We start from the raw sequence: 23,567 nt of genomic DNA on the forward strand, positions 1-23,567 counted from the left end.
TAATGGCAACACTACAAGAGGTCGTCTCTGTTATGGGATTAGTAGCAGCTATTCATGGCCATCATTAGGGAGAACTGAAAATACAGCTGTCCCTTTGTCCCTCTCTGGATGTAGCTGGTGACTCTGTTTGTTTCAAATCCAGGTACACAATATGGCAATGCATCTGATCACAGTGTTCACGTTTCTAAACCAAACCTGTGATGATTCACATACTTTGACCCACAACGAAGGCAAAGTTGTTTAAAATTCATTCACACATCTGCACACACGTCTTCCACCCACTCATACACTGTTGCAGTCTTTTTTTTTCTTGTTTTGTTTTTTTCTACTTCTCTAGCTGTCTGCCTGTTTTACAATGCAGCTGGGTGTTCTCAAGATCCAAGAAAGTTGTCTGTGAAGTATAGTTCACTCATAAGACAAATTCCAAGTATTTGGCCAACTTTTCATCGTGTGCAGACAGAGCCTATAACTCCAGGTCAAATGTAAAAACCATACACAACACAACATAGAAGTAAAAGATGAGAGCTTTGTTTTACTGCTGTTGCTGAAGAAAAATTAAAAAAAAAACTTTTAAAACATATATGAATTTGTACAATTTATACACAGAAATGTCTTCATTTCCAGGGAGTTAGTGCTGTCTGCACATGTTAGAACAGTGACCTTGAATCGGTGCGTTCATACATACTGTAGAAGATATTTCACATACATTTCCATCTGTATTATTTGTCATCTGGTAAAATTGCTCAACTTTCCTTCGTATCCATTGCACCAACGGGTTGCTGATTACTTCCTTTGAAAGTGTTTGTTTGCTCTAATCTGAAAACTGAGTACAAGTGAAAAAGCACATTCAGCAAAAATTGGTGTCTAATTTTAATTCAGATACTCTGTTTAGAAAGAGCTCAGATTTCTATTCCTTTGTTGTTGTTTTCTTTATCATGAATGAGTAAAAGCTGGTGCATGAGAAGCTTAACATCAATAAATGCATTGTAAATGTCTGACTATTAAGTTATAGAATTCATGTCTGAGAATGTTTCAAACCAGTTAAGATTAAGTGAAGAAGGACATGTCTAAACCATGTCATGATTGACTGGCTAACAATGAATAAAAGTTAGAAAGTTATCCTGGTTGTATTAGCATAATTCAGCCCTGCAGTGACTTCCATTCATTCCTAGCAGTTTTAGTGTATTTGAGTGAATTATTGCTTTAATTCAGTGTGAGGTTGTGAAAAAGAGTCAAACTTGTGCCATATAGTAATAAAATCCAATGATCTAATTATACCATATAGATAATTGTGTTTTATTGCTATGTCCAACAGCAGCCAATACTTTTAATCACACTGACTGAAAAGAACTTTCTAGTAATTCTGATTGCTTTCTCACAGGCTAAATGGATACAAAACCAAAGAGATTAAGTGTGTATAGGTATAATGTGCCCAGAATGTTTCGTACAAAGAGTTGAAATCAAACTTGCTGAAACGTGAATAGTGTGCGAGTTAGAACACACACACACAAAGACACACACGTTGTGTGAGATCACCTTGACTGAGTTTAGCTGGAAGCTAATGAAGGCTGCTGCCAAACTGTAACTGTTTTCCATACGCCTCAGGTTTTAATTGGTATTACATTTGTCTTTGTTAAGGCAGAGGAAATAGCGGTATTTCAGCATTATTGTTTTTAAATGCCACTATAATGAGGTAATGACTAGAATCATCAAGACAAGTAACAGTCTGTCAGATTGAAAATGTAGAACAAGCTAAACTTGTATGAGCTGTAAAATCATTTAGATCATAAAGGAACAGTCCAGCATGAAACACAATAAATATATTGATACGTTTGTGATGGGTTCAGCAATTCAGCTGCAAATTTTTTTAGTCCGTGCTGTTTTTTGGTTATTCGTGTGAGAAGTTAGCAGATGTGTGGCACACAGTGTGGCACGCAGTTTTCACACAGGAACACTGCTAGCATTTACAATGGTTTTTAACAGGAGAGAAAGAAATCTCAAACGAGAACTTCTGTTCTGTAACGTCAATGAGAAATCCATCATAGGTGTTGTCTAGACAACAAACATGGGACTTGGATTTTCTGAATGCAATGCAGCTACACAACACAAACGTTACTGACTTATCAAAGACACTCAGGATGACAAGTGTGAAGGTGATGATGGAGGTATTAGCATGAAAGCTGAAGCTTTGGAACTTGATCTGTTGGAGAATGTACAGATAAGGGTGAGGGAAGAGTATGCTATCAGCAGGTAGTCAAACAGCATTGTGGGTAATGTAAAAAAAAAAAAAAACAGTAACCAAAGTCAAAACATGCCATTTTCATTTTTTATGTTGATCTCAAAATGTACCATTTATTCCCTCAACTATGTTCTCTCCTAATCTGTTTCTCTCTTTGTAAGTGGGGTGGTACCATCAAGTTCTATTCTTTGTATTACGTGGCAGTGTAAATATACAGTATGACCCCCACCACCACCACCAACTTAATTTCCTGTATTTTTGCATATTTGTCACATAAATGGTTTCAGATCCTCACACATATTGAAAATAATGCTAAGACAAGGTGAGAAAATGCAAAATAGTTTTCAATATGTTTATATAACACTTAAATCACCCATGAGAAAAAGAAATTGCCCTCTAAACCTTATAACTGGTCTTGCCACATTTAGCATCAACATCTCCAATTAAACACTTTTGATAGCTGGAGATGAGTCTTTCACATGGCTTTGGTGGATGCTTCGGTATACATCTGTTTGCAGAATTGCATTAATTCAGCCACACTGGCTGGATTTTGAGCATAAACTTCCAGTTTACAGTCCGGTCATAGCAATCAGGTTTCAAATTTGGGGTTCAAAGTAGGAACCACTCTAATAACTTAATTTTGTATCTTTTGGGCAATACAGATATGGGCTGGCTCTTGTGTGTCAGATGGTCATTTTGTTGCATTGCCTAATTGCACTTGAGCTTTAGATCACAGACTGATGACTGAATTTCTCTTTCAGGATATTCTGATTAAGAGCAGAGTTCATGGTTCCATGAATTAAGGCAAGTCACCCTGCTGCATGCACTGAAGCACAAAGCATCCCCACGTCCCCACTTTTTGGTAGAATGCTGTGTTCAATTTATGGCACATGCAATGAAAAATTTGTGCCACTTTTGACTCATCATTCCATAGAAGACGCTTTAAGGTCATTGTTGTGTTTATTCGAAAATGTTAGATGAGTATTTAATTCCCTGTTTTTTAAACTTGCATCCCTATAGTAGATACCATTTTACCCACTTTTTTAATGCTGGAATTGTAAATGTTGACCTAAAGGTCTGCAATTTCTTCACCATAACATAATGGAAACAATGGCTGTCTCTGAACCTTCCTGAATAATATATTTCAATAAATTACTTTGATAAAGTAAATTAGGTTAACTGGTTAATCGAGTAACTAAGGAGGGCATTTTTGATTACTTTTATCCTTCAATATCTAAAGTATAATTTAAAAGATATATATAGAGTATCCTGATGTTGCCTTTGTCTTGTATTTAATTTTGTTTTATATTTAAATAAAAAATAGAAGACGGTGCAAAAACTTTAGTTTTTATTGCACTGTATCTTTTATCTTAAGGATCACTCTTGCACCTTTAATTAGATTTTAGAGTAACATTCTAAGTTATGAACCCATAAGTGATGCTGCCTCACAACTCCACACTCCAAGGGTTTGATTTCTGTCTGAGTGGAGTTTCTGTGTGTGCACTTCCTGTGTCTGTGTGGGTTTCCTCTGGGTTCTCTGGCTTCCTCCCACCACCCACCATAGCAGTGGGTGGATTAGTTAAAATAAATTGCCCCTAAACAAATGTTTGAATGTGTGTCTTGTGTGTGCGTGTGTGTGTGTGTGTGTGTGTGTGTGTGTGTGTGTGTGTGTGTGTGTGTGTGTGTGTGTGTGTGTATGCTGTCCTGCAATGACCTGTCCTCCCAGCCATGGTGTATTCCTGACACAACACCCAGTGTTCCCAGAATACACTCCACCATGAGCCTGACCAGTATAAAGTGTTTATAAGTGACAAAAAACAGTGTATTATACATTATAGATTCACTCCTGCATGTAAAAAAACAACACACACACACACACACACACACACACACACACACACACACACACACACACACACACACACACACACACAATAGGTACAGGTGCTCCTTCCATCCCAGTGACAAAGGTTTACATTTTAGTGGCATTTTGTATACATTTATCTGATTATTTGCATGCACTCATATCGTCTCAGACATCCAGTATGTAATATGAACTCCAGTCTTTTATATTATGTTTCTCGAAAGTTCCTCTTATGTTATTGACTCCATTTCACACGCTGCTCTCCACACGTCTTGCTGGTGTTCTTCTCCCTCCTGCACGGCGTGTGTGATGTGCAGTAATGTACATTGTTTAGTACAGTGACCGATGTGATGTCACATGGCGCTCACAGCGAGTCCTCTCTCCTCTGTGGCTGATGGAAGTGCTGAAAGGGGAGGTTCTACTTTGCCACACACTCTCATGTAGATTAACCTTTCAATTAGTTGTTATATCAGGTTCCTTCTGCCTCCGCCGCGCTTTTTATTCGCTGGATCAAACGGGACCCGCTGGATTTTAATTGACCCCTTGATTATTATTATTATTTTTATTTCTACGCCGGCTTCAAATAAACCGGTTTATTAAGTGCTTCCGCCAGGAGCCGCGCGACCGCCGAGCAACTTGAGGTAACGGAAACGTTTCGGCTTTAAGCTCAGCGACACCCGAGCTGTGTTTAGAGTTGTTAATTAGTCATAAATGGTTTAGTTCGTGCAACTTGCTGTGAGTGATCTGACTCGATGGAGTGTAGGATCCAAGCGCCTGACACGCGTAAATGGAATTTTCCAGATCGCACCGCTTTTCAGCAGCAGCTCGACGCGCGCGGACGTTAAGGCTTTAAGGCTCGCGCTGGGTTGATTTAAGACTGGATGCAGGGCGCAGTCACCACTTTATTGCGCTTTGATTCGGCCGTCGGAAACCATCAGCACCAGATCTGCAATCTTATCTGACTTGCGAGATCGTGCACTTTATTGTGCATGTTTAAATGTCATTTCTAACCCTATCCGAATAGTGCACAAACAGAACAGTGTTTGTTCACAGTTTGGACTACATCGTGGACTATATATCATCATGCCATAAATCATCCAGACAGGCTAGACTTTTGCTAATTAGATGATCGTTACATTTCTCAAATATACGTCTTGCTGTCGGTGATGTGCGCTGATGCCTTCAGCTTCATTCTTATTAGGAGAACGTGTAAAGGTAGAACGCGAGCTTGTTATGCTTTAAGTTCAATATCGATTCATTGGGTCGATTTAATTATTATTAATAATATTAATAATAATAATAACAACAACAATAATAATAATGTGACCACGGATGATATTTTCACGTCCGATTTTGTGCACGCGCACGGTGGAGAATTGCAGGTGTGCCATTTGATATGTCACGCGCAGACAGCGAACAGGGGAACAGTGGTCACCTTAAAAGGCGGGTCAAGTGATTATTGACAGATCACGGAGCCAATCGACTCCTCCAGGGGCTGAACGCCTTCTGTTTGATTGACACTTTTGTTATCAAACCAGAGATCGGCATTTGCCCTTTCTAACCAATATTAAAGTTTCTTGGGAGGACCCGTCGATAAGAAGGCGAGGTTTAATGAGGCTCCATTGGGTTGTAATCAGTGTCATGTCGGATTCATGTAAACTACAACATTGTAACAAAATGGCGTCTGTTTAGTAACGCGACCGGGCAGTAGCGCAGTCACCTGTCCTCTGAAGAGCCCGCAGAGTTGTCGAGCAAGGTGTGTATTCTGACTTGAGTATTTGTGCACGGAGATATCTTAATTGACGCGTTTGCTTCTCGTCATAAATTATCGATAGTCATCTGTCGGAAGTGGTCATAAAACACAGACTAATTTAGCCACCTAGCCTGCTAGCTAGTTAGCCAGCTAGCCCGCTAGCAACCCGAGCGCCTCTATGCTAGCTGGCTAATGTTTGCGTTGAACTACAACTATTGACTAGCGGTGTGTGTATGAAGGCTAGCCAGCTGCTGCTTAGCTCTGTACGGGGACGTGCGACTGAGCTAGCTGGCTTAATTGCACTTAGCATATTAGCACGTTTGCTAATATTGTGTTATTTTCTTAAGAAACGTAAGGATTTTTTAAGACGATCAGCATCGGGATTTTGTGTTCTATTCCCGAAGTGGATGCAATAGTTATGATATGATGATATTTTACAGAAGACTTCACTCGTTGCAAAAGTGCATCCAAGCTTGTTAAGTCTCGGACACTGAACGTGTCCCTACTACTTTGGTAAATACACTTTTTGGACACTCCATCAGTGGTTAAGGGTTATTTCTGTGTAGTTTTACACCTGGTTTATTTTGCTAGGACCGCAGGCATTTTGGCTGATTTTGCAGTTTTTATAAAAAATATAGGTTCAGGTGAAGCTGTTATGATGTCAGTGTTTTCTGAGCGTGAAAGAAATTTATTCTGTAGTTTAATAACGTTGTTTTGTAGAAGATGTAGGTATTATTTTTAAAGCGCCCTTTTTTTTATTATTTATAGCCCTGACCTCCCACTTAACACTTGTTTGGTTAAGAACTTTGCTCGCCACCTGGCGCATGAATGCTAATGTTACTTGCTTGGAGTGTTTTACCGGTATGTCTGCCATCTAGCATGATCACTGCCTGCCTCTAATGTCGAGAGATGTCAGAGGATTAAATCAGTCGTTTTTTCTCTTCTGCTTGTTTTACATTGTGTGTGTGTGTGTGTGTGTGTGTGTGTGTGTGTGTGTGTGTGTGTGTGTGTGTGAGAGAGAGAGAGAGAGAGAGAGAGAGAGTGTGAGTGAGTGTGTGTGAGTGCAGAGGAATTCTGGAAAAATTGTACAATGCATGTCACCTGCTGGCTGCTCGCTGCACTGTTCTTCCTCCTTCATCTTATTCACTGTCTTAAACAGTATAACTAACTCCTTAATAATATCTGGTCTGTCATGGCTTAATCCACCATTTACTACGTAGTGCTAAATCATTTTTATTTGGACTTAGTGATGTGATGTAACATCTTGTCATTCCGTTGCGGATTCTGTTGCACGTGTTCAAATGATCTCTCAATTTGTTCATCTTTAACCCGGTCAAACTAGTCTACCTAGTTTCATGCATTTCTGCATTTCTCCTAGATCTCACTTTCTTAATTTGCTTCTCAAACCTGATTATTCAGAGGGTGTTGATTAATTTCTATGACAGCATAGCTCACACTTTATTTCCCTTTATTGTTTCTTTAAATGATACACTTGTTCTAGCATGTTACCATTTCTTAAGTAACCGATGATTCACAGGGACGGCAGTTAAGCTGTGGAATCTAAGGCTAATAATAACAACAGGTTAAAAGACTTGTTTAATGTTGAAAAATGTTTAGCCCTAGGCATTGACATGAAATTGTCTGTTGAAAGGCATTTATTTAATGTTTATGGAAGGTGTCTCTGGAGCCAGTTTTTTGTAATGGTCAGTGTTTTATGCCACTCCACAGGAGAGTTAAATTTGTTGTTGTATTCACTTCATTTGAGAGAAAAACAATGCATTATAGCTTCTGTTATGTAACTAATAACATTCATTTGTGTGGCTAATGTTTGACCTTATGATATATATATAGCTGTAAATGGTTAAAAGAAAAGTATAATTTGTTGATATTTTTAAAAAAATGATATCATTGACCTTAGAAGAGAAATAAAACACCAAGGCATGCTCTTATAGGACATAACATTTAAGATGGATGTCCATTGTATGGTTTTGTCACACAAACAATCCTACGTGTATGTTTGCTCGGCATTCTCAGTTACTGATAGAAGGGCAGTGTAGTGTGTTGAACAGCCACAGGACAGCTGTATGTATGATGTTCATACATAGTGGGGGAAATCCTTCTTACCTCAAGGTCAGTTACAAATTTTTGTTGACGTGACCCTATTTTCATGAGCCCAGAGCTTGCTGGTTGATGATGAAGGTGGAACACACCAATGTTAGTTAATCACAGATCTCTCATTAGAGGATCTTCATATTATTGCGCATGCTATATTTTGACTAGATTTTACTGGGATCATATGATCCGGAAACCAGTTGTAATTGGTTTTACTCACGTTGGAGTAAATCTGAGGCAGCACTTTTGGATTGTTTTAGTCTTGTTTAATTATTATTTATTTATTGGTTTATGGATCACTGAGTATGTGTGGAAATGACCTTTTAATACACCTTTTAATATTGGCTCCCTGTGCACCAGGTGGTTGGATCAATGTCAGTGAGGCTGCCAGAGCATTTGGATCTATACTTAAGTTTTCTGAAATAAAGTGCTGTTTTTAATTTAACGTGATGTACAACCCCTCTAAGACTAAACAAACACATTGAGAAAATCTGCCTGAAGTTTCTGAAAAGCGGTTTAATGGTAACAGCTGTTAGCGGAAATGTAACATCTGGTAAGGATGCTGCAGAGCAGGTAGCGTCGTCAGCCGAGTCAGTCACAAGAGGCTGTGTAGCTACCTTGATGGTGTCTACTGAATAGTTCTTGATGTATGAGCAAGGACATCCAGAGGTCAAGCGCTTTAACCCAGTTCTGTGTGAGAGACAGGAAAGTTTGTCATTGTCACTGAAAGGTGACAGTGTGATTCGTGGAATAGGTTTGACATCCTGCCGTGACAGTTAAATTTGAGGAATTGATGAGGAATGAGCTTGCCCCTGAATCATTTAATTCATTCGGTGGTGTGCACTTTGCTCTGGTGATCATTTTTATTGCCTCCTTACAGGGATATGATATGCTTTTTTTCCATATGTATACCAGTTTTGGGTCTGGGAAATTTCCAGCCACAATTGTGCTCATTGGTCCTGTGTGTTGAGCAGGGCAGTTTGATTCTATACAGGTCAAAGACCACTCCTTACACCTGAGATCACGCGTTTACTTGTACACCAAAAACATGTGATTTCAAAGCCTTTCAGGGGAAAAAAACACCTGAATTGTTGGAGCAAATGTAACTGACTGGAATAAGAACTTGGAGAAAGTTCTGGAGTTTAGTGGTTACCACAGCCTGAGGCTAGTGCCACATATAATATAAATATTTAGCTGAACTGTTCAAATGCATGTTTTTGTAACCAAATTACAAAAGGTTAAATAAACCGTTAAAGTGCATGCTTTCAGGGCAGCTAATTGTTTCTTTTTGGGAAAACCCTAGAAAGGTAAAAGAGGAATAAGTTGCAAAACTTCATACTCCTCCACTTTTGTTCTTCTTTTCACAGCATGTTGTTTCTCAGTTTATTCCAAGCTACAATTACAATTTTTTTGACTTATTGTCAGCAACATTTGATTTCAGATCACATTTTAGCCATTAGACTTTAGCCACTGGATTTTTAGTAGTCAGTTTAGCACACGGTGCCTTTATTTTTTTATTTTTTATTTTTTTTAAAGCATGCTCTGTGCCAATTTTAGACTTTTTAGTGTTGACTCAATTATAACTTAGCGATTGGCATTAAAATCATGATGTCTTCTTAGGGATGGACAATTGATCTATTGATCTATCTTGACCGCTAACCAGGTCTCTCTTCCAGTATGCTGCCTAGTGCCATTTTCGGTGCATGTTTTTGTAAGTGAGATAAGTGCATTAATGTAGACCAAGGTGTCTGTTATTGAATCGAACATGCAAACATTCAGGTCAGATACAGTCCTTTTTTTATAAATACAAAAAGCATGTTAGATGTTAAGGATTCACTTTGCTTGTTTGTAGATAAATCCGACTGAAAGAAAACTTTGACTTGGAATATTATTCATTGATTTGGAATGACTTTAAACACAAGAAGACTGTAGTAGATGGGTTTTCCAGTTCAGCATGATGTTTAATGTCCACAACAACCTTAGTAGAACAATTTAGTCACGTGTCTTTTTCAGTAGGTGTAGCAGGTAAAGGGATTTGGAAATCATGCTGTACTACACATATTGAGATGCATCACACCACCATGAATCATGTTAGGTTTAAACATACACACCAAATGAGAAACTTGTTTTGAAATTGTCACTATTGAGTAGGGTTTATACTTTTTGTTACTAATTTGTCATTCACGCTGGTACAAATAGAAAAGCTATCAGACTGGTCCCAAAATGTGTAGTCTCAGATGCCTGGACTACTGATTTTTCCACTTCAGTGTATCCTATAACTTTTTGGAGAGTTGACAGTTTTTGTCCAGCCCAAGTTGCTTTGTAAGAGTGAAAAAAATACCACCCACATTAAATAGGCTATATAAACACTTTGCAATTGAGGAAGTACAGCTTGTGTGTCCAGTTCGGCTGCTAGTGTGCTGACCTGACTTTACTCATTGGTTTGAATTCACTTTTGCTTTTCACACCAAATTGTTTCCAGACACTAAAGGCTTTGACTTTGATGTTGAGGATGCATTGGGACACATTACAGTTCATAGTGCAGCTGTAACATAGCCACGTGTGATTCAATCACTCAGACCACTTGTACAGGATGCCTTGTATAACCATGTTCAGACTTGTATTTAGCATTATCCACCTGAAACAGTTGTTCATACCTGGTGTGAACAGAGCCTTAGAAATGTTTACTACTAAAGAAATGTGTGCATTCATGTTTGCCTATATGTAAAGCAGCTCTTGTTTTTCTTTCTTTCAGGTTTCACTGAAGTGAAGTTTGCAAGGAAAGACTTTGCCTGGATTTATTGAGCTGTAATTTTGACCGTCTCCTGAGGAAATGTAGAGACAGCCTGGCATAAGGAGTTCTGTCAGAAATCTTGCACACCATGGTGTACTGATGGCTGACTTTTGCTTGTGGATGCATATTGTTTGCTCATAAAAAGAAGGAATGTATTCATGGATTATGCCTTAATGCACCAAATAATTTCACCATGGTGAAACTGGCCAATCCGCTGTACACAGAGTGGATTCTTGAGGCTATTCAGAAGATCAAAAGGCAGAAGCAGCGGCCTTCAGAGGAGCGAATTTGCCATGCTGTATCAACATTGCACGGACTAGACAAGAGTACCGTACTGCAGCAGTTGGAGCTAGCTGTAAAAGATGGATCCATCCTTAAGGTCACTAGCAAAGGTTGTGCTTCTTACAAAGATCCGGATAACCCAGGGAGGATTGCATCGATCAGGCCTGGAGGCCCGGTTCCCTTATCGGCAGGATCTGTGGTACCTGCAGGAGATCTGCGACATCTGGATTGGAATAAGGTCCTTAGGAGGGCTATCGAGGGTCTGGGTGTCCCTGCTGGCTCATCTCTGAGGAACATCGAGCGCTTCTTAAGGAGCCAAAATGACCTGGCGAACGTGGTGGCTAACCCCAGGTTCCAGCAGAGGTTGAGGCTGGCTGCTAAGCGTGCCGTGAATAATGGGAGGCTGCTAAAGGATGGGCCGCTTTACAGGATGAGACATGGCAGTGCAGGCGGAAAGACTGGCTTCAGAACCAGTATTGGATTGGCACTGGACCTCCCACCTGTAACGCTTTTACCACACGAGAAAGATCAGGTATGGATATTGTGGATGACATTGGCTTTGTTGCATGATACATTTTTGTGCTAATTGTTTGTCCATACTTTTGACTCCATAGAAGCATGTTGTAGTAAGTAATAGTCCATCAAGTTTTATAAAGTTTAAGTCTACATCTTTTACATGTGATGAGCCTTGTGCAGGTGCCCAAGGATCTCTGTTTCAGTATGTGTCTGAACTTTGTAGTATTTTTCTGTCTTGAACACACCTAAAGCAGCATATAGTGAGTTTCATTAATCAGCTGAAGGTCAGGAGCAGGTGGTCTGTAAGGCTGGAATTGAACACTGCTGTGGGTGATGCTTGGCACTACTGCGATTACACCATAAAGATAAGCTTATATTATTGCTGTCTCAGCAGCACACTAACTGTAAATGTAACAGAAGTTGTATGGGATAAAGAGCACTTGTATTATGTGCATGTTTGTGTGTGCTTTTAGATGCAACCAGAAAGCATTATGACTAAAAAGTTTAAGGTTTTGCTAGTTCTTTTTTTCCTCGTGTGAGATCTTGACCTGCTCCAGTCAAACAGGGTGTAAATTTCGAGGTTCCTGAGATTTATGAAAGTAAGGATGCATTGATCTGATAATCAAAACATCTCAGATTTTCAGACTCAATCCATGTTTTCAAAGAGAGATGCATGATGTTACTTGAGAGAGTGATGTAGAGAATTTGGTGTAATAAGTGGTTCTCAGTATGGGATCATTACTCAATTTGACTGATACTCCAGTACTTTGATTTATGTAAACTAAGCTTTTGGTAATCATAGTATATTCTCACTGGAAAGTATATATCTGGTCTGCCTGCTGTTTTATTAAGGAGTTAAAGCTTATAGAAATTTCATTATTCAGGAGACCTTTAATTATTAGTCTTATAATTTTCTTTCTTTAATTTGCCAATGTGTTCATTTCATTTTTCTGTGCTGTAATATAGACTGGCCTCATGTTTTGTAAGGAAACGCTTCACCAGTCAAACATTGTTGTTAAAGAATAGATTTATCCTAACTGTGGTTAAAGACGTAGTCATTTTCCTCTAGATTAAACTGAATATTAAACTGCTCATACTGTCAAGGGATTGTTATTTGAAGCTGTTCTGGTTTTGCTGGTCATTTAAGTCGTGTTTAGCCTGGCCATGGCTCTTGGTGCTCGTTTTTTGCTATGGGTTACTAACAATGGGAGGCCATTTGGTAATCAAATCTTGGAGCACATTCCCTCGTCTGCTCCTTGTTGAGTTGTTCATTGAAAGCAAAAGCTTTTGGTTTCCAGGCGCGGGGGCTTGACTGTTGCTAAGCGATGTGTTTTTCATTGACACTAGGACATGATAGCATAGTGCCAGTCCTCTTTTTTTTCACAATCAGGGAGAAGGTCTGCCATCTCGCAGATGGTTTAGGGAGCCGGCAGTGGTGGGCCGGCCACTGATTAGCTCAATGCGTTAAAAGGGCTCTTTTGTTGTTAATTGTGTGCTTGGGGACTGGTCAGTGTGCAGCTGCTCCAGGCCTCTTTATCATAGGCTGCTAGGGGTTAAAATTTGAGAAAGGAGAGGGGCCAAACCTGGCCTCTTTTGTGCCATTTGCTGGCAGGATCAGATTTTGTAGTGATGAAGGTATATTAGATCTCTTGGCTGGTTTCCTTTTTAGACATTCTTAAAACTCTTGCATGAAACACAGTAATTGAATGAAGGTCTGTTAAAATAAAGCTGATTATATCAGTTGTGGTGGGGGGGTGTTTTTGTAGAGTGCTGGGCCACTGATTTGCAGCTGTGGCTACCATAATAGCTCTACTCGTTACACAATGCATTATTGAGGCTTAAGGCATCAAGTAATCAGATTTCTGGCAAGCATGAGTAGACCGGAGGTCTAGACCTGAATCATGCTGACGAAAGAAAATTCTGGATTCCCAATACATCCCATTACATCAGCTGTTTATTTTCTTTATGTATGTATCTGTTAAAATATCACTTTCCTTACATAATTATTTAATCTCTTAACAGCATCTTTCACAAATACATAAGCATGCAAAACAACACAAGAAGACAGTTTTGTTTCACACTCTGCCAGCACTGCATCATTATATCCATCCAATTAAACAGTGTGGAGAGTGGAAAGCATAATTTCAGATTGTCAGTCACCAAACATATTGTTTTATTTCTATCAGATGGAAGTAATTTTTCAGATGCAGTTCCACTCACTCACACACTTTACATGAATCTATAAAAAGGGTGTGAACAATTAAACAGATCCGTCAGTGCTGCAACATTCACTTGTTAACAAATGTGAACCCAGGACTACCCTATTCTGGCTGAGTGTGAGCAAGACACTTACGCACCTTTGAAAGTAGGAAGTGTTTCTCCGTGGGTTATCACCTGGTGTGGTGATAAACAGACTTCATATAGATACAACTGAACTGAAACTATGTATAATATTCTGCAGCAAATATAGCTCAGATGCTTTAGTACAGCACTAATATGTGGTGGAAATAATGACAACGTTGAGATTATGGGTAATTTCCCAAGCTCAGCTGCACAGTGTAATGGAAAAGTGCTATAATGGTCGTTGAATAGTTTAGACTTGTACATGGCTTTAATGCACAGTAGCTGAAATCAATGTCATATTTTATGACCGTTATTTCTGTAATGTTTGATCTCCACACACACCATTTTAAGTTTCAATTTGTTTTCTTGGGAGCGTAAACCATAATGAAGGCTTAAAACATATGATAATACACCTTGCCATGACCTTGAATATTGTCCTTTGGCTAAAGATAGGGTTGATTTGTAGTGTGCACTTGTGATTCTATAAAATAAAAATTGACATAACACTCAGAAATATGACTCGGTAGGTTGTGTACCTGGATGAATGCAGTTTGAACGCACATTGAATAGGATTAATGGACAAACAGTAACCGAGAAGCCAAGCCTAGATGTAGTCCTGATTGTGTATGGCATTGTCATTTAAAAATATGACCGAGCAGTGCAAGGGATTCAGATTCTGTTCATCTTTCTAAACAGGTTTAAACTCCACATATGCAGGCTCTTAGGGTCTGTGTGTGTGTGTGTGTGTGTGTGTGTGTGTGTGTGTGTGTGTGTGTGTGTGTATCTGTCTGTCGATAATTTCTACACTTGCCTCTCTGTGGCAGCTGAACCTTTTTGTATTTTGTGCTTGTTCTTCATGGAAAGTTTAGAAGAAGCTATCCATCTTTGTGTGCATCACACAATTATTTTCAACATTTTTTTTTTTTTTTGTACTTGGACAAGAACAGAAGCTTTCTAAATCCATTTATAATGGAAGCCTTGCAGCAGGTGTTGAATTTTCCAAATGATTTAATATACACAACTTTACAGAATTTGAAACAAGCTTTAATCTCTAACAATACTGGGCCTAGAATAAGTCTGGTAGGAATTATTCTAAGCTGTTCTTGTATGGTTTAGATTAAAAAAATCATGTTGGTTACAACCTTTGTCAGGTGGAAACTTGGGAACTAATGTGTTTACTTTGTGGTCACATTAGTAATACACATCCAAGTATAAGTTTAGAGCCTATTTTACAAATACCTACAGTCACGAAAGTCCTTTACATAAATCTGATGTGTAAATGTTACATGTATTACATGCGTCATCAGCTGCTGGTAAGACATCCATTATAAGCAGGTTTGAAGTTTTTACACTTTGTTCAACAAAGTAAATGGTCTGGGACTTTTCAATGAGCTGGTCAGACGTGATTTTCTTTGAAGCAGTACTTTGTTGAGTGGCAGGAGCTTCATAAGAATAGCACACATTTAGGTTAGACCATCTGCCTAAATAAAGCTGTTTTATTTCCTTTTAGCACTGTGCTTTAAGACAACCACAGCCCCAGTTACAAGTTGTGGAATCACAGTTAATGTCCCTAAACTAGCTCGAGCATCTAATACAATAGTGTGCTTTATCCTCAGGCAGAGTAACCTGGATCAAGTAATGGTAATGTAATAGGCCTCCAGACCTTGTTAATTCTTGTGCTGTTGAGGCTTGGATGAGCTAATGGAGCTGTTGGAAAATGTAATGGGACAAGACCCGGGTCAGGAAGAGAGCATCTCTGCTCTACATTCCTCTCTCACAGTCAGCCATGAGACATTCTCATGCCTCATACGGTCGATACCATTTATTGCTGGTGTTATAGCTGCGATGGAGCCAGAACATCATCTGGGCACAGACCCAGTCTTCTATCTGCACAGTAATCTTGGAATTTATATTAAGATAAGAAAAACACCAAGTTTTATGTGGGGCACTAAGTAAGTTTACTTTGGCCCTGTTGACCCGCACAGAGATTTGAGATTTGTCTGTACATGGCATAACACCTTCTCTATAAAGAAGGGAGAGAACTATATTTGCTCATCATCAGTGAGACCAAGTGACAAACCTTCACTTGATATATCCATATAGATCAGAGTAGTCAATCTGCACGCATCATCTGTGCTCCATTTCAGGTCTGTGTGTGTTCCTGGGTTATTACTGAGACTTATTCGGAAACAAAAATGTTTAAAAATGATAGGCATGTATTGGAAAAGCTTGAATAAAAAGTGCCCTTCAGTGCTCAATCCAGCTTGTTCCATGTTTTTGATTTCAAATGAATTGTTTAATCAAAAGGTGATTTAAAATGTTCACATTTTCTACGATGTTGCATAAGTAGTTGTATTAGGCTGCTTCTGGTATTTGTTAGTACTGGTATTTTGCGGCTTCTGGAGTAATATAATTGTATGAAGTATTTTTATTTATTAAACTACCATAAAACACCACTGTAGCTAAAATATTGGCTTCTTTTTCATCTGTTTTATGAAGCTTTGTGGACCGAAAATCTGAGAGCAGAGAGCCATCTGCTGTGTGTAAAGCTTTTTAATAAAAAAAAAACAAAAAACAACATTTGTTTCTCAAATAAATGTCAGTGTTGGATTACACAGCCCAGATTCACAGGCCACTCCAACATTCTTCTACCTTTTTATTTAGGAATAAATGAGTAAATGTTATCAGAACTTTCAAAAACTTTTTTTTATACAACCGTTTTTTTTGTTGTTGTTTTTTCATCCCTAAAAATGGTTTAAGCGCTTGTCCAAACGCATTCGTTCCCCCACCCATCATGCCTTTGATTGTTCTTAATGGCCAGCATAGAAAGGTGTCTACCTTTTCTCTAAAGTGTTGCTCAACATGACTGAGCTTGTGAATGTTTACTTTTAAAACATTTTTAACCAACAAGCCATAACAACCTGCTATTGAAATGGACTCAACTGTTAAAATGGCATTTAAAAAGGCTTTAAACAGGTCTGTTTTGTTACTCACTCATGCCCAGGAAGCGCTTTTTGTATTCCTGTCACAAAAGTTTTGATCTCTGGAGATGGATTTGGTCTTTTCCGATCAGTTCTGCTGACATGCTGTGCTATGAAAGCCTTCAATGATGCCAGAGACAATTCAGACATTACACAGTACAACAGGACATGACTTGTTTTAATGGAAGCTGCCATCTTGCTTTTGAGGTTTCACATAAACAGACGTGTTCAGAGAATCGTCATGGTTACCAGGCAGCAAAGGCACAAGACTGAATATCTGCCCCAAACTCCCAGGTCTGACATTTCAATAAGTTTTCATGTATTTTTGTGTGTAGCATGTGATGATTAATTATGTCTCTGACAATGTATGCATTAACAGAGTTAAAAAAAATTAAAGGATACTTCAGTCAATGATCTGTCTAAAAGAATTTAAATCCTCTGATTGTTCCTCAGAGTAAAGGCAAAAATGCTCTACCAGTATTTACAGAAAATGGAAGAAAAAATCAGAACTTGCAATTTTTATTCCACAAAAAATAGTTATAAAAGATTTAACATTTTCAGCAGTGGTCAAACATGTGCCAAGTGATTTTTTTAAAAATGTTTTATTTCATCCATCTCAGACTGTTTCTGGTATCTGACCTGTGCTCAGGTAGTAAAGAGCTGCGCAGCTCATGCAAGTGACACAATATAAACGGTCTAAATAATTGTGCGCTGTTCTGCCAGCAGATTTTTCCATTTCCGTAAAAATAAAATAAAATCTTTTTAATAATGGTTTCTAACCTTCATAATTTTCCTTTGTTGATGTTAAGAATATATCCATGATTACTTTCACCTGCATAGGGTAAGATTTATGGATTGCGTCACATTGTGCTCATGTGCTCACATCAGTGTCTAACAGAACAGTATCGATATATATTGTAGCTTTATTAGTGTGCTCATTCACCGCTATCCCATTTTTGTGTTTTTGTGAACTTTGAATAGGAATAGGAATGCTCAGCAGTCTGAGCTGTAGGCAGCAGGGCCTGTGTGTGTCTGTCATTAGTCCTCAGTCTTCTGTGTTCAGTGTTTAGAGCTCTGCTTTAATTCTCTCTTCAGTGCAGCAGCTGTGAAATTTTGCTCCTCTTTGAAGTGTCATTATAAAAGCAGGAGTTTAATAATAGACGGATGTAAAAGCCAATGATGCACCACCCCCAAACAGCTCTTCAGTTTTTGATTGTTGCATGGAAGCTGGTTGGATGTGATGCCTGTTTAATCCTTGATTTAAAGCAGAATAACTCCCTATCTGAAGTGTTAAAGCTGATTTTGTAGTTTTGCTAGACATGAGTCATGATCGAAAGAAGGCTTGCAATTGCTAGTTGATGATAAAAATCTATGCCAATACACTTTCATGAACAGACATGGTTGGTTTTATCAATTCATTATTTGTTTAACTTGACTGCAAAAGTTGAACTAAAAGCTCACAGGCCTTTATTTATCCCTTTAGCTGTCTTGTAGTGGCTGAGATCAGCTAGAATTAAGTTTTGAAAACACGACTCGGGTGAGCAATCCAGGTGGATGAAAGTCTAGTTCCCCTCTCAAAGATGTTGTTACTTTCTGGGCTAATGAGGTGTTATGAGGCAGGTCAATGTTTCTGAGTCTCCTCGTTCACTGGTGTGGAAACCTGAGATGATGCAAGTTAAATATGACCAAGCTGCTGAGTTCCCTGTTGCCTTTGAGGAAAAACAGTTGGATCTTCATGAAGCTTGTAATTATCGACACAGTATATAGAAAAAGGGGGGTATGGACATCAACAAGTTTCACATTTGATGTCTTGGTGGGGTTTGTGTGTTGCATAGCCACACAATTTAGTGTTTAAATCACTGGCCAAGTTCCTACAGTTCTCCTGTTGTTCATTTGCCTCATATGCCACTAACCGGTTTCACAAACCAAATGTCTTTTAAATACGGTTAAGACATATTTTCTTTTTTAATAGACTCTAACAGACCAACTGATATAACTTGCATTGCATCAGTTTCTCTCTCACGTTATAACTAGCCAGAGGCTACCAGATCAGACGCAGACAAAAAGGTTAATTGAGGTGAACTTGACGCATAAAAGAGTGACCGATAGAAATAATCGAGCTGTTACCTTCTTTCAGGGAAAATAAGTAAAATGAGGGATGTTGTTGTTAAGTAGTTGTCACGTCAGCTGTGTTCTCGGATTCTTTGCTCTGCGATCTTCATGTACTGCTTGTGGAAGATTAAAACATCCTGATGTCAGATTAAGTAATCATATATGATGCAAATAAAACTTTGTGGTCCATGAAAGCAAGACCTGAAATGTTCTTTTCTGAGTGGGGGGGAAAAACTCCTTATGATCTAGCAAGCAAAATGCATTGCCACAGCCTTGATGATGCATGAAGATTAAAAACTAAAGCTCTTGTTTAGTAGGTGAATAATAACACCATGTTGTCAATAGACTTGTTATTTTATAGTAACTCTCGCTTGTGTTAGCTTGAATAAATATTTCCTGATCTTGGGCTTGGCATTTTTACTACTTTGATCATATCCTGACAAAATTAATAATAGCAGTGGCATAGAAATATCATAGTTTAAAGAGGTTGGTTAATTTTGGCTTCTTCACATTGGATTTAGTACAGTTTAGAGAAACACAATCCATTTTTTACAATTACTTTGCCTCATTTGTAATTTAACTTGGATTTCTTTCATGAAAAGTGAATATTCATTAGATTAGTTCATCAAAAGCTAATTTGTGCAGTTATTAAAAAAATCTGTTGTTGCAGCCTTTGTTTGTTTGTTTGTTTTGCTGTATTTAAGAGAGATTTCAGATATTCGTCAGTAGCTCATCTTTACCGGTGTACTGGCACCTCTGCATTGAGACATGTTCTGTCACTCTCAGATGTAGAAATCCAAAATAATATTCTCTTGGAGTCATTTTGCTCTCCAACAACCAGGATGGAACATTTATTTAAAGGAAAGGTTTTCCTCACAACAGCTACCATCTTACTGCTCAAATGCTTTTTGTTGGGAAGACCGAGTATAAAGTGAAGCTAATATTAAACCCTGTTGCCTTTTGTGTGGTAGCACTGCTTGAATAGGCTTCGAGCTGGAAACGCTACAAAAACCTGGGTTCATGCTGTATTTAGAGGTTTATGACCATACTCTAAACAGCATAAGAACTGTAGATCAGCTGGTAGCAGCATGTGCTCAGGTGTTTAAACTACAGTTGTAAAGGATAGAATGTTGGCTTTCCCAACTTCATGATGTTTAGGTTCACACATCAATACTGGAGTTTACCCATAATTCCCTAACACAAATGAATGCTCTACTCCATGTACACTTGAAACATGTAAGCTGGTCTAATGTAAAATGAGATTAAGGGGTCAGGTGTCAGACTGGATTAGATGCTGTGACACTAATGGGCATTTATAGACTTCCCTTCATAGTAACCAGTGTTGTCTTTTTTTTGTTTGTTTGTTTCTTCATTTATATTGATTGTAGTGGCTGTTGAGACTATTTGTGTATATTCTTTGGAATGGTTTATTTTCCCTTTCCTGTATCCCATCCCATCCTAGCTGTTTATCTTTTTAGGCCAAGAATAACCATCTTAATTTGGTGGTTTATCCTTTGTCTGCTTGTGCTTGCCTTTTCCCCTCTTATGTTGGTGGTTCTGGGCTTTGTCTAGGGAAAGTTTTTTGCATTGCACAAATGGCACCCAAAGCAGGCTGCTTTTACACACTTGTGTGCAATTTAAATGGTGCGAGGTACAGTGCAAATCTAGTGAAAGACGCAGGTTAAAGAACATGACTCTTTAGAGTCGCCATAGTAGATATTTTTGCACTCCAAATCTGTGTAGATCAACGTAATCTGGTGCTGTTTAAACACAGTGAGTAGTGAAGGAGTGTATGGGGTGTGGGACCTTTTTATTGACCGACCTTTTTATATATATATATATATATATATATATATATATATATATATATTGTCTTTTAGAAATTGAACAGCTTTGTAAGATGCTATTTGTTGTTGTAGCTGATCTTGACAAAGGAAAATTACAGTTTTTCTGACCATGAATTCAATGTTTGTTTTTGTTTTTTCTCTATACTCTCAAGTATCATTACCTCCAAGTATCATCATATATGATGTGCTTAGTGAGTTTATTTTGTGTGTATTGTGATTGTGTTAGCCCATGGGGAGAGAGAAGCTTTTATATCCATGAATAACGATTAATTTTTGTTGACTAATCACCCTTCATTTGTATGAAGTAGGCCATGTCCCATTGACTCAGCATTTATTACATCTCTTCAACAGTCACTTGAATGAAAACCAGCCTGGTTATTCATAACCCATCTGAAAATGGATGATCTGCCAGGTTTTTTAATAGATCTCTAAGGGGTTGGTTGCCTGTTGCATAAAACAATTAGGCTTGCATTACTCTCTACAGATCTCTCACCAGAACACAGTTGATATTAATAGGCTAAATACTGCACAGCAGGAAGCTGAGGCTGCCTGGATCTCCAGAGATGGCAGCCGTGTGTTGGACTTGGTGGTGTGTAATTCTGATGCCCGATCAGGATCTCATTTATAGTTCCCCGTTGGATCAGGATGCCTCTTGCAGAAAAGACTTCTGAATGAGAACGGACCTAAATGTTTGCTGTCAACTTTTGACACTCTTCTCGGGAGATGTTTCTCCTCCCATTCTGTCTCAGTTGGTTTTCAGCCTGGGGATATTCTTTTATTTCTAGTGTATTAGATGGTTAGGGATAAAGAGTTTGAGATTTTGTGCATGATGTGGTTTTGTCTTCAAGGTGCTGTGCATAATTTAAGAGTGAGAGGAGTTAACACATTATACTTTCCCCCCTCTGAATTGTGTATTTGACTCTTAAGCACAATGTTAAATGGTGCCAATTATAGCAGACAGTACAACTAACTACACTACATATAATATTATTTACAACATTTTTATATCCTTATTCTATTTTCTGTCTATTTTGTCTAGGATAGTCTTCATACATAATTTCATTGTACTTGAGTATAATGACACAGTCTGATTCTGATTGACATGCAGTGTAATGAAGCCAGTTGACTTCCAGAGAGCACAATGCACTTTGTTTAGAATATAAACACTGGCTCAAGTCACCTGTTCTAGCTATCTAGTGTACAGCTTTTTAACACCGTCGATGAGAGAAATCTTCTTGCCTCACAACTGCTCACACAGATGTCTCGTTCGGTCAAGACGACTGTGAAAATCAGCAAGAAAGATGATCTCGTATAACATCTACGATACCTTACATGGGTGTGCACATTACTCCAGTCTCTCAAAGCTTATATCATCACTATTTATATTATTGTCAGACTAAAAATACTGACAAGCAAGCAGCACAGCATTTTTTTTTTGTTGTTGTTTTTTTGGTTTTAAGTGCTTAAAAAACACATCCCGAAACGTGTCAGATGTTACGGCTTTGTTGGTTTCATCAGCTGGGTGTTTTTGACATCTTTATATCTCTGTGAAATGACTGCTCATCTTTGGATTGTTTAAAGTGCCATTGCAGGCAGAAATCAAAATGTCTTTTAATGTACCATAAACATCATTGTAGGGTTATTATTCATTGTCTTCATATGTTTAGCTCGGCTCAATAGACCAGAAATATAGTAGCCGGTCGATTTAGAGGCGTGAGACATAAATGTGCTTTAGCTTAGACATTTGACATTCTCAGCATCTCCCAGAGCTCATTTGACATTGTTTTATCAGATGCACATAATCTTATGAGTATGTGTGTAAATGTACAGCTTGCATAATTTCCTGGAGCTTTTGAAATGTGAAAAAGTACCCCGAATAAATGTTGATTTTGTGTTTCTCCTTGTGTCTCTAGCCTCGTGTTGACCCCATCCCTATATGCAGCTTCTGTTTGGGTACGAAGGAGTCTAATCGAGATAAGACACCAGAAGAACTGCTGTCATGCGCAGACTGTGGGAGCAGTGGTAAGACCTTTTAATAGGTTTTGCATTTCTACATGCAGTGAAAGTGATCTTTTGCTGCCATTACTAATGGATTAGGAAACACTGGGAGTTAAAATGTTTTTTTTCCATGCCATTATAGATTGCATGCCTTTTCTTATGATCAGCGTTGCCAAGTTGCTGTCTGATAAACTACCTGCTCTTTTTGTGTAGTAATTTGCATTGAACAGTAATTTTAAAAAAGCCTCGAGGACTCATGCTCCTTTTGACATTTTTATGGCTGGGTTTGACAGAGCAACATGGGAGGTTTTCACTAAATGTTCATGAACATACAGAAAAAAACGTTTTTACAGTAAAACACAGTTGGTCTGCAGGCCTTGAGATTGAGGCAGACATGCCTTTACATGACTGTAATGGATTGATTTGCTATTACGTTGTGTGTGCACAATGTTTCTGCCTCGTTAAGATCAAATTATCTTTAATTACCTACTCAGAATTGTTTGATAATGTTGTGCATTTGCACACCAGTCTTGCCAAGCCTTCACACATCTCTGCACTGTTTATTCATGTGCAAATATTTGTCACGTTACCTTCCGTCACTGACTGACCTGGGCTGTTTCAGGTTTGGACTAGATTAACTTTTGGGGACGTTAAATGTATTGAAGTGCATGACACTGTTCTTCTCTTTTTTTAGGCCTTTTGACAAAAGTAAGTCTCCTTTGTAAT

General features: G+C 38.5%; 1 protein-coding gene across 3 annotated transcripts in view; it reads left to right on the plus strand.

Moving 5' to 3' along the window:
* The first annotated feature begins 4,508 nt into the window (after positions 1 to 4,508).
* kat6b (K(lysine) acetyltransferase 6B) overlaps positions 4,509 to 23,567 on the plus strand; it is a 32,044-nt gene continuing 12,985 nt past the window's right edge. The window contains exons 1-3 of one of the 3 annotated variants that reach the window (XM_027174903.2): positions 4,509 to 4,744; positions 10,724 to 11,576; positions 22,757 to 22,865. In XM_027174903.2, coding sequence (XP_027030704.2) covers positions 10,956 to 11,576; positions 22,757 to 22,865 — 730 coding nt within the window. In that variant the 5' untranslated portion in view covers positions 4,509 to 4,744; positions 10,724 to 10,955. Of the gene's footprint in view, positions 4,745 to 5,602; positions 5,860 to 6,224; positions 6,370 to 10,723; positions 11,577 to 22,756; positions 22,866 to 23,567 lie in introns of those variants that run through there. The other 2 variants (XM_027174902.2, XM_027174904.2) reach the window with 2 other exon arrangements.

Source organism: Tachysurus fulvidraco, chromosome 4 (assembly GCF_022655615.1).
Source record: "Tachysurus fulvidraco isolate hzauxx_2018 chromosome 4, HZAU_PFXX_2.0, whole genome shotgun sequence".
Lineage (NCBI taxonomy): Eukaryota > Metazoa > Chordata > Actinopteri > Siluriformes > Bagridae > Tachysurus > Tachysurus fulvidraco.